The sequence below is a fragment of the Gavialis gangeticus genome, unplaced genomic scaffold, assembly GCF_001723915.1.
Source record: "Gavialis gangeticus isolate Ggan-Ray unplaced genomic scaffold, GavGan_comp1, whole genome shotgun sequence".
In the NCBI taxonomy this organism is placed as follows: Eukaryota; Metazoa; Chordata; order Crocodylia; family Gavialidae; genus Gavialis; species Gavialis gangeticus.
Genome location: NW_017728993.1, coordinates 7,408,875 through 7,421,150, shown reverse-complemented (window position 1 = coordinate 7,421,150; position 12,276 = coordinate 7,408,875). Strand labels below are relative to the sequence as shown.

Here is a 12,276-nt window from a genome sequence, read left to right as displayed (position 1 = left end):
CCCCCCGCCCTCCTGGACAAGTGGTGGGAGCAGCGGCAGGAGCCGCTGGATGAGTGGTCCCGGATGAGTGGTATGCAGCGGCAGAAGCCTCCCCATCCCCCCATGCTCCTGGATGAACTGTGGCTCCATCCTGCGACCCCCACCCCGGCAGGGCAGCCCCTGCCCTAGCCCCAGCCCCACTCCTCCCTCACTGCAGGAGCCTTGATCTGCCCCACCACGCACCTTCTCTCCACCCTCCCCATCCACCACAACAGACTTACCAGCTGCACACAGCTGTCCAAGCTGCCAGACTGTGCTCCTCACTGCCTACATGCTGCACTCCCACTGCATGCATGCACGGGCCATTTATCAGCCAAATTATCGGCCATATCAGGCCGATTTCTGATGCAGACAATTTTGTTTATATCAGTGCCAATCCGAAATCGGACCGATATATCAGTGCACCTCTAACTCCTGCTGAAAAAATATGTACAATCCAATGAACAAATGAAGGCCTCCATCCTACAACTGGATCCATGCAGGACCTTGAAGCAAATGGGACTTTGTATAAGCTTAGGGTCTGCCTGCAAGAACCTGTTACAAAATCAGGTTTCAGGGGATTCTGTTTCCTTTATAAAACTATTTCTGTTTGTTTTTCCTTTGTTATGTATTACAGAATCCTAGAAATTAAGGGCTGGAAGGACCTCAAAAGACCATTGAGTCCAACTCCCCTGATCTGGGCAGGAACACTACTGAGATCAAATGATCCCAGCAAGGTGTCTGTCCAGTCTCCTCTTGAAGACTTCCAAGGCTGGGGACTGTACCACCTCCTTGGGAAGTCTGTTCCAGATTCTGGTCACCCTTACCATAAAGAAGTTCTTCCTTGCATCCAACCTGAAGCCATCCACTAACAGTTTATGGTCATTGCTTCTTGTCCTCCCCTGGGACACCCTAGTGAACAGTTTTTCTCCTAGCTCCTGATAGTCACCCCTTACATACTAAGTCCCCCTCAGTTTTCTCTTCCACAGACTGAAGAGTCCCAGATTCCTTAGTCTTTCCTCATAAGGTTTGTCCTCCAATCCCTTAATCATTCTTGTGGTCCTGTGGACCCTTTCAAGATTCTCCACACCTTTTTTTGAAGTGCAGCACCCAAAACTGGACACACTACTCCAGCTGGCGTCTCGCCAGTGCCAAGTAGAGAGGAAGTATCACTTCCTTAGCCCTGCTTGCAGTGCATCAGCTTATGCATCCGAGTATGCTATTAGCTCTGTTGACTACAGCGTTGCGCTGGCAGCTCATGTTCATCCTATGATCAACCTTAACCAACCATCGTGCTGGCAAGGACATTTGCTCCTAACCTATATTCAGGTCACTCACTGGTTGCTTCTCCCCAGATAAAGCACTCTGCATTTATCCTGATTGAACTGCATCTGGTTCCACTCCACCCACCTTTCCAGCTTGTCCAAGTCTGCTTGGATCCGCATCCTATCCCTTAGTGTGGCCACTTTTCCCCATAACTTCATATTATCTGCAAACTTGGCCAGCATGCTTTCCATGTCCTCATCTAAATCATTGATAAAGATGTTGAACAGTAAGGGGCCAAGAACCGAAACCTACAGGACGCCACTGGCCACCTCCCACCGAGACGATACAGTGTCCACCAACACTCTCTGAGTTCTACCTCTTAGCCAGTTCCTAACCCACCTGACTGTGGACTCTGCCAGTCCTCAATCCTCCAGTTTTGTTTTTTTATAAGAGTGCCATAGGATACCATATCAAAGGCCTTCTTAAAACCCAAGTATATGACATCAACCGTGTCTCCCGCATCTAACTGGTTCTTTACTTGATCATAGAAGGAGAAGAGGTTGGTCAGACATGACCTGCCCACAACAAAACCATGTTGGCTATCCTTTAACATCATGCCTTCTGCCAGCCTCTCACTAATGGACTTCTTGATAATTTTTTCCAAAATTTTACCTGGTATCAAGGTCAAACTGACTGGGCTATAGTTTCCTGGATCCTCCCTCTTCCCCTTCTTAAAGATTGGCACCACATTGGCCCTTTTCCAGTCTTATGGGACCTTTCTCAACCACCACAAGTCTTCAAATACCTTTGCCAGTGGTCCCACAATGACTCCTGCCAGTGCCCTCAGCACTCTTGGATGTAGCCCATCTGGTCCTGCCGACTTGAAGACATTCAGCTGCTCTAAGTGTTCCCATACCAGTTTGACACTGACCATTAGTTGTCAATCACCCCCTCCCCCCCCCGGCATCCATCTAGTATCCACCCACGAGGGCAACCACCACCATTTGTATGCAGGAACACCAACACAAATTATTCAGTAAAGAGTTCAGCTTTCTCCTGACTGTTTGTTATCATCTGTTCTGTCCCATTCTGCAAAGGCTCCACATTTCCCTTGGTCTTCCTCCTGCTCCTTATAAACCTAAAGAAGGACTTCTTACTGTCCTTGTTTTCAGTCACTGCCCTTGCCTTCCTTACCATTTCTCTACAAATGCAGGCTATACTTGTGTATTTCTCTTTGGTGAGTACCCTTTGTTTCCACTGTCTGTAATCATCCTTTTTCTTTTTTTAAGTACACGCATACCTCGGAGATATTGCGGATTCGGTTCCAGACCACCGCAATAAAGCGAATATCGCAATAAAGCGAGTCACACAAATTTTTTCGTTTCCCAGTGCATATAAAAGTTATGTTTACACTATACTGTAGTCTATTAAGTGTCCAATAGCATTATGTCTAAAAAAACAATGTACATACCTTAATTAAAAAATACTTTATTGCTAAAAAATGCTAACCATCATCTGAGCCTTCAGCGAGTCGTAATCTTTTTGCTGGTGGAGGGTCTTGCCTCAGTTTGTAAAAAAAAGCAATATCTGCGAAGCGCAATAAAACGAGGTATGCCTGTACTCCTTGACTCCTCTGGTAGGCCAAGATGGCTTCCCGGCCCCTTTACCACCTTTCCTGCATACAAGAATGGACATTTTCTGCACTCTGAGGATCACTCCGTTGTGGAACGACCACCCTTCCTGAACTCCCTTCCCCTCCAGTCCCTCTTCTGATAGCGTCTCTCCCACTATTTTCCAAAGCTCATTGAAGTCATCCTTCCTGAAGTCAAGAGCCTCTGCCCTCCTGGCTGACTTCCCCACCCTACAACGAATAGTGAATTCTATCATCTCATGATCACTGTCTCCCAGATTACCCTCGATCCTCAGATCTCCCACCAGGTCATCTGCTTTGGCTAGAACCAAATCCAACGAAGACTTCCCAGTGGTCGGTCTGTTCACCTCCTGTACTAAATAAAGTTCCATGCAAGGCAAAACCTACGTGACCAGTCAGATCTAGCTGAGTGCTCCTCCCACCAGATGTCAGGGTAATTGAGGTCACCCATAACAACCAAGTTCCTTAAATATGCAGGCTCCATCAGTTCTCTGGAAAAATTCATTCCAGCTCCAGCTCCTCCTCCTGGTGTAGTAGACAAGTCAAGTCCCCTTCCCTTCATTCCCTCCCCCCTCCCCCTGTATCTTGACCCACAGGGTCTTGAGTTGCCCTTCTCTTGTACCAGGTTGGGTCTCTGAGGAGGCATTACCGCTCCTTTACCACGGAGAGTTACACCTCCTCCCTTCTTACCTGCCCAGTCTGTTCTGTGCAGCCTGTAGCCCTCTATGCATACAGCCCAGTCATGCATACCGTCCCACCAGGTCTCCAGTGCCAGTTCCTCCTGCTTATTCCCCATACATCTAGCATTTATGTATAGACAGTTAAGTCCCCCATTGGTAACCTCCAGTTCCCTGCCACCCCAACATTGTTCCAGCCTCTGAACACCTCCCTGACTGCCCTCTCTATGTCCATCCTGCTTGGCTGTCCCCTGGCTTACATTCCCATCTGCACACCCATCCCCTGACACACCTAGTTTAAAGAGGAAAAACATACATTACTTTAAAAAAAAAAAAACAAAAAACAAGCAGTACCAGGGCTGAAAGGCTGTATTTTTTTTCTTTGTTTCTTGCATTTGTTTGTAGAGTCATGGTATACTTAATAATGTGTACTTTTTCCCCAGGAAAATACTTTAGCTCTTAAATGTTTTAACTAAAATAAATCATTGCCATTAGCAACTTGTCAGCAGCCCTACAATAATTTAGTGTTAGTGATATGGAGTGCATCATGTAGGGAAGATTGTTGACCTTAAGGTTCCACAGGATTACTGGAAATTAAAAAAATAAAAATGACAACCTACTTTCAAATTATTTTACTTTTTTAAAAGTACTGTTTCTTTTAAAATAATTGTGAGGGAGTCTCAACTGGGCCAGGTCCCCTCCCGGCCCAAGTCCCCGGAAAGGGGCAGTTCCCTCCAAGATTACAAGGGGCTCACCCAGCTCGGACATGCATATGCGCTTGTCTCGCCTGCCATGACTTGCTGTTAAACTATATTTTGTCCAGTTGGTATGGCGCGTACAGTCCGGGAATGAGACTCTAGTCTTCTTCAGGGTCCCGTTGTCCTGAGGGCTCCTCCACCCCTACACCCTCGCCCAGTCCTCCGGTAGGGGTTGTCCTACCCTGTCCGGCTCTGTTACTCGGGTGGACCGCGGACCCCGCCAAATAAATAAAATATAGTCCATAGAAGAAAGGAAGATCCCGGCCAAGGGTCTGGCCCGGGTTCGGGAGTCCTTGCTCCCCTCTGGGTCTTCCCCCTGCTCCGAGCGGCTCCGCCCAAGCGGTTCACCAGCCGTGACCCCGAAAAGACAAGTAAGGCAGGGATCCTTCGGCCACAAGCCTATCCCCCAGTCACTGTTCCCCAGCCCTGCTCCCTACGGGGCTCGTGCTGCACCCTGTGGCACTCTTGCTTCTTCACCCTTACTAGGTCTACTGCCCGGGGTATGGATCCCTGTCTCGGGGTCCCGCTTACCCCAAAAGGTCCAGCTGCTCCTTCCGCTGGCCCTGGTCCACTGGCGTGCCTTTACTTCTGTGACGCTTCTGGCCTTTGCAGCGCCTGCTTCCGCCGCGTCGGGCACTGCCGTCCCCGGACCCGCTTCTCCCGGCTCCGCTGCCTCTGGACCCGTCTCTCTCAGCTCTGCTGTCTCCGGACCTGCTGCTCTCGGCTCCGCTGCCTCCGGACCCGTCTCTCTCGGCTCCGCTGCCTCCGGACCCATCCGCACCGGTGCTCCTTTTGAATGGGCCTGGGTTGCCCCAGTGCCTCCCACTTCCGGGTTCCTGTAGGGTTCAAATTCCCGCCACTTGTCGCCAGCCACACCGCGCGAGCGGCGTTGGATTGCGTCGACTCGGGGTCCCTCCGAGTCTGGCACCTGCTCTACTCCCTTACAATAATCTTATGATATCAGTTTGCTTTTTGTAGGATCTAATGATTACAGAACTACTTACATCACAGTTTCACGATTTTCATGGAAATAGTGAAAATGATGGTTTGTGCGATCACTGTGAAAAATGGTGTTTCCTGCAATTTTGTGTGGAAGTGCCCCCAAAAAATTAGAGCTTACTGGAATACAAAGAAAGTGCAGCAATACCTGCAGCCATAGAGCACATGATTTGAGAGAGAGCTACTGAGAGGCTGAGCTAGTGACGTAGACTCATTGAAGGTGCCAGTTAGGAACACGGAAGGGTTTTAACACTGTATTTTAAGAAGCCAGATGCAATGCTGCTGCAATACTTCAGTCTGAAGATGAGTGATTGGCCTCTCAGCCAATCAGCAGCAAGGGGCAGGGCCAGAGAGGACCCTTGGCCAAGCAGTGGCGAGGGTGGCCTCTCTGTGAAGACCATGAAATCGGCTCTGTGCACTGCAAAGTTGTCTTCATCTTGCCATGATTTAGGTAGGTCCCTACTAATGACTCTCCCAAGCAGATGCATTCATCAAATTCCATTTTCTTTCTCAATTATAATTTCAGCAAAATGACAGGTTATTTCCCAGTGATCATTTGGTTTGCAAATGTTTTTCAGGAAATAATATTAATAGGCATTTGCACTAGTATTTTACCATTACCTAATCCCAAAGTAAAACTTCACTAAATCTTAACTTCTTTCTTGAAGTGATCTAATGAAGTAAAATTGTCCACATTGTGTAAGTGAGATATTTGATATGTACCTTGGATTCTGAAATATTTCTGGGTTCAGAATTGCAAAGAAAGCATCCTCTCTCCAGCTGGCTGTCATGAATGAGAGTTAACTAGTTGTCATCATATCCTTCATGAACACAACATCCTCTTTTGGTCCGCATTCAAGTCATCTACTAATACAAAAACTGGTCCAAGGATTCAGCACAGTTTGTTATTCAGAAATTACATTCATGTCACGTCTTATTACAGCTGAGGAGCAGTGTCATATTTTATTAATGTAGCATTTGACAGCTGTTAACCGGTGAAATGAGAGACCGGTATTCCATTTAACTAAAAGGATACACCTGATCCTGTTCAAATCAACCCCATTAACCTCATAGCTATATGTATTGAATTAGCAAATTGGAAAGATGAGAGAGTATGCTGCGCTGCTAAAATCATGTAACATGGAACTGTCTGGTAAAGGAACATGTTGTTTATTTCACTCAATTGATAGGAGTTTCATTCTAATCCTAGAGGATATACTTGACAAAAAGATTCAACATATCCATGCTTCTTCCCTGATCTCTGGGTAGTAGGCTGGTCTGTTTTTCATTTTTTTACAGTTGAAGGGACACTGAATAATGGATTTTTTGTGATACGTACTTCTGGCAGGTATATTTTCTTTTTTAGCATGGAACCAAAGATGCACCTTTACTATGACTTTTACCCCCAAAGATAGGGTAGTAACTGCATCTTTCCCATTCTGCTCAAGAGTAGAGGAGGTGGCGGTATGCAGTACAGTTGGGAACCCCTGCACAGCTGTTGATCTAGGACTTTCACAGTGGATGGTCAGTTATACAAAGTATATTTGTTACCAAAAAACTGAAAGTCCAGTTATATATGAACTTAAGAAGTTAGGTGCTTTCACTACATTACATTATAGGCCTGCCACCTCTGTGGAATGACATTATGTTGGAACATATGACTGAGGAATTGTTCTAAATAATATGATACAATACACTCTGATAGGGACTCTTACGGCTACAGCCAATTGGTATGGTGTTATCCATACAGCTCTTATTATGCTATTTATGCTTCCTAGAGGTTGTATATTCTACTTATATTGTGCTAGAATTTCAAAAAACAGAGAGTTCACTGGAACTGGGCTTTCCTGAATTCTCTCAGGAATGCTTTTTTGAATGATTTTTCTTTAGCTGCTATGCAATGTAACTTTATAAAGGGCTAGTCAACCTATTCTTTTGTGCCACATTGTATCCATACAATTAAATAGGGAGAATGGTTTATTGGACTTGAGTCTTAGTTTGGGATAAAACAGTGATGTAGGGTTATGACTTGCACCTTTTTAAAACAAACATTTAATTACTTGTTATCAGAAACGCTGGGGTGTAACAGAACTAAAAATTTAAGTTGAATTTCACTTTGGTTTGATCGGTTACTTTTTGCCATGTTTTGTCTCTTTCAGGAAATCCATGACTTATTCAAAGCTTATGAAATAAAGTATTGTTATGTGGACAAAAATAAAAGAACAGGTAAGAACTTAGAATATTCTAGTTAGTATGTAGTAATATACTTGTATTTTCTGATGAAACTAATAATACATTTCTGCCTTATCATGTTTCTGCCATATCAGTCATCAGGTTGTCTGCCCAACATATAACTTGATTACCTCAGGATCAGGTCTATGACTGTGTAAACTGCACCAGATCCCACTCTCATTAAAGTTGGTAGAAAATTGGAAAGCTTTGTATTGACATCAGTGGGAAGTAGATTAGGCCCACAGTCTGTGACTTCTTACAGGGATGCCCTTGACTAATACATGTTTTGGATAAGGATACGCTAAACTGCTTAATTCCCTTATTAGGGGGGACTCTGCTAGGACACAGTAGGGTACCTCTTTGGCAGAGGAGCAAATCCAGGCCTAAATTTATGGATTCTGGGTGTTACATCCAGAGGTACATGTACTCTATTTACATAACCAGTTTCAAAGCCACTTGAAGTTTTTGCCTTGTTCACAAACTAAAGGCTATTGTCAAACTGCTGAGGGTGATTTTCAGCTTGGAGATCCTAATTGCAATTTTCAAGGGAGTGAATCCAAGGAAATCTCTCTGAAGCATAGACCTGCACTCACCAGCTGTAGCAGCAGCACTGGGGGCTCTGGGGCCACGTAGGTTCCCCCGCACAGCCCCCACTCCCCGATCTCCCCCCCACCTCCTCCCGCTAGCCCCAGCTTCCCGGCACTTAAAAAAAATTAAAAAAAAAAAAAGCCCTGCACTCACTGGCTCTGGCAGCAGCAATTGGAGCCTCTGAGGGCATGTGGCATAGCGCCCCCGCATAGTGTGGGACAGTGGGGTGGGTAGCTGGGATCGCCCTCCCTGCCTGGCACCTGTCGCATTGCACGGGTGCACAGGGGCCACGCACTGTCTGGGAGCTGGGGTGGCTCCATGTGTCAGCACTGAATCTTCTGAAACTGAGTCAGCCAAATCAATTCAGGACAGTGATCCAAATCTCCGAATCGAATCACAGTCCTCGGAATCAGCCGAATCTGAATCGACTTTCTTCAGAGGCAGAAAAGGATCTTGGAGTCATCATTGACTCCAAGATGAACATGGGCCGGCAGTGTGGGGATGCAGTCAGGAAGGCCAACCGTACCTTGTCATGCATCCACAGATGCATCTCAAGCAGGTCCAAGGAAGTGATACCCCCCCTCTATGTGGCACTGGTCAGGCCGCAGCTGGAGTACTGTGTCCAGTTCTGGGTGCCACACTTCAAGAGGGATGTGGACAACATGGAGAGGGTCCAGAGGAGGGCCACTTGCATGATCAGGGGGCAGCAGGGCAGGCCCTACGAGGACAGGCTACGGGACCTGAACCTGTTCAGCCTCCACAAGAGAAGGCTGAGGGGGGATCTAGTGGCCTGTTACAGACTAGTCAGAGGGGATCAGCAGGCACTGGGGAAGTCCCTGTTACCCCGTGCACTACCAGGAGTGACCAGGAATACGGTCACAAGCTGGTAGAGGGTAGATTTAGGCTAGATATCAGAAGGCGCTACTTCACAGTCAGGGTGGCTAGGATCTGGAACCAGCTTCCAAGAGAAGTGATGCTGGCTCCTACCCTGGGGGTCTTTAAGAGATGTACACCTTGCTGGGGTCGTTTGACCCCAGTACTCTTTCCTGCCATGGCAGGGGGTTGGACTAGATGATCTACTCAGGTCCCTTCTGACCCTAGAAACTATGAAACTATGACTACTTACCTATTCACACAGGCCTACTAAGTACAGACAGTCAAAAAGCCCAAGGCTGAATCAATTCAATCTTTGCAAGTTAGTTTAAGCTGCCTAGATTGAACCAATAAGCACGTAAACAGACATTTGCTTTTGATTCTGGAAATGCAGCCACGTACTTGCAGTGGCCCAGGCCAAAAGTTGGAGGGTGGTAGAGAACGCCTCCCTGCTTGGATGGAGCAGGCAGCTTGGGTCAAGTCTAGCTCACCCACCCTGCAAGAGGAGTGGGGGCAGATTGCGGGGGAGGTGCAAAGCATCCTGGGAAGTTAGGGAACTGTGAGTTAACTTGAATCTGGAGGGGATCTGGGGCAGAAGTTCAATAAACTGATTTAACCTAAATCTGTTAAGTTTGATACTACATTCATTCAGGTTTATTTTAAACTGGTTTCAGTCATTTTGAAAGCAGTTTATGTGCACTGAACCTCTGTTGTGTTACAGATTTGAATTGGTTTCTGATCACTTATACTGGCTTATGTGTAATTTCTGTCCACAGCCTATAAATTCTTCATCTTTCACAATCTGAATGATCATTTCTAGCACTAGGTCTTATTGTTCTGAGCTTGCCACATCCTCGTGCATCTTGAAAAGAGACTGGTGTATTTGGTAGCTTTGTTAGGAAATTTGGTTGGTTTGTGCACTAATGTCCAGATGACTTCCATGTTAATGCTGAGGGTACACAGCCATGCTTGTGGTTTCTGAAGTTTGGGGAAAGGTTTTGAAGTCTGCCATTTGTCAATAGCCTTGTTTGTTTCTGTGTGTTTTATTTTCCAAGTACCGTTTTGAAATCTTGCTTGTTGAAGTTCATATAGGATAAAGATATTTTTCTATTTAATTTAGTTCTTCGATATCCATATCTGCCAGTCCAGAATTACCAATTAGATTCTGCCAATTAGAAAAAAAGATTTTGTTTTAGACCTTTATTACTGGATATTATAGTTAGTTTTAATTGCTGGTTTTTGACTGAGTTTTTTACTAAAGTTTCAATGGAAGAAAAGCAACCAGCCCCTCACCAAGGTACTGATGTGGCAACTCTCACTCCTTTTTCCATCTTGTGGAAGGATAGATTATCTCCATTTTTGTATGGGATACAAGAACCCAGAAATATGTAATTGAAAGGAAAGAAATCATCTCTGGTTTTCAAAAGCAAAAGAGGGCATCTTACATTTTCAGATAGGTTATATGCACTTAACACATGCCAACCTATGCCACTTTTTGTACTAAGGAGCCCCCGGTTGAAGTAGAACAGATGACTGACTGATACTGATTTCTTCGTTTGCTGAGCAGGAGATCCTGACTTTTCTGTGTTACAGAAATGGCTATTGTCTCTTCTCTTGCTCCTTAAGCTATATTGAAAGGGTAATTTGGCATTTTTTTAAAGATCTATAATATCAGGAACATATATAAGATATCCATTACAGCAAAACAGCTGTATACATGCAGTAATCTTTGCATGTAAAAATCAGTTAAATGCTTTTAGTTCTCCCCCAGAAAAAAATATATCAGTGCCTCAGCAATAGATATTTTCAAAGATATACATGCCCATAAAAACTTGTATTAGCACTTATGAATCATCTTTGCAAATGCAAATAGGCCGTTTAAATGTATAATTTTATGCCCTGTCTTGCTCATGTAAATTTCAATTTGCCATTCATATGGACTTCTGTATATCTTATCTGACATCTCCAAGCATTTTGGCTCTTGAAGCTCACTTATCATCAATCCAATTTGTTTTGTTCTGTTGAAAATAAATTGCTTTACTTTTGGTTTTAAAAAGCACATAAACTTTCATTTAAAGACTCCACAGAAGTGACACAGAATCCTAAGTGCTCCTTAAAAAATTGATGAAGCCCTTTCTGAACCAGTTAACTCTGTCCAGTTCAGGTTTCATGTACTATAAATTATTTTTCTGGGTTCAGTGACTGGCTTGCAGGATCAAGCAGTGGTTTCATAGGTATTAATGTTTACTTGTTTCCAAGCAAGTAAATACATGAAAATAATGTAATCCAAAAATTCAAAGCTGACATAATTTACTACAGTCTAAAATATTTGTATTGGAAAAATCCTGGTGGGTCAAATTAATGTAATTTAATCGGTTTAATTTAGATGAGTGGAGCTCTGTTGAGCTATAGATCTATTCAAATAATACATTCTGTCCTTCAAGGTCTCTCCTTCTCGGAACAAAAATAATATTTTCACTTTATCTTTGAGCATTCCTCAGGATTTGTCTTTCCATTTTAAATGGCATCATTTTCTATGCCAATTTTAACTTGTTTATATAATCAGATCACAAAAATTATCCAGAGAACTAAAACACTTGAACAATGTTTTCCTCTAAACATTTGCACAAACTCTTAACTTCTTTTGTTACATCTTCTCTGCAAGCATTCCTCTATTGCCAGTTAATTTATTTGTGAAAATCTGAAGATATATCATAAACACTGGGTGGTAGGCCTGTGCGAAGCAGCAAGTATTTGCGTTGGATTTGGCCGATTTGGAGGGACGGTGATTCGATTTGGTTATTCAAATCACTGTCCTGATTCTATTTGGCCGAATCAGATTCAACCATTTGGCACCCATTCAGAGATCTGGCCATAGACTAAACAGGCAGCAGTCTTCGAGGACGTTGGACACAGCTGCCTCAACCTGGTAAGTCTGTTGTGGTGGGTGGAAGGGGGAGGGAAGGAGCGTGGTTGGGAGGCAGATCAACACCCCCACAGCAAGGGAAGGATTGGGGCTCGGACAAGCTGCCTAGCCAGGGTATAGGCAGAGCCATTCCTAGAGGTGTGTGGGGCCCGGGGGGTAGGGGTGGCAAGTGGCCGGAGCTGGCAGTGGTGGCGCATGAAGGCTGCAGTGGGGCCTGTACAGGACTGTCCATGGGGCCTCCAAAGTGCAGGGCCCAGTGTGGTCACCTGGATTAACACCCCCCCCCCC

At 45.0% G+C, this 12,276-nt stretch overlaps 1 protein-coding gene across 1 annotated transcript in view; it reads left to right on the top strand.

Annotated features, from left to right (window-relative positions):
* The window catches only part of RAVER2 (ribonucleoprotein, PTB binding 2), a gene marked incomplete at its 5' end in the record, with an annotated part of 101,347 nt that overhangs the window by 29,862 nt on the left and 59,209 nt on the right, over window positions 1-12,276 (top strand). The window contains one exon of the mRNA XM_019528291.1: window positions 7,529-7,595. Within this exon, the coding sequence (XP_019383836.1) occupies window positions 7,529-7,595 (67 nt within the window). The remainder of the gene's footprint in view (window positions 1-7,528; window positions 7,596-12,276) is intronic.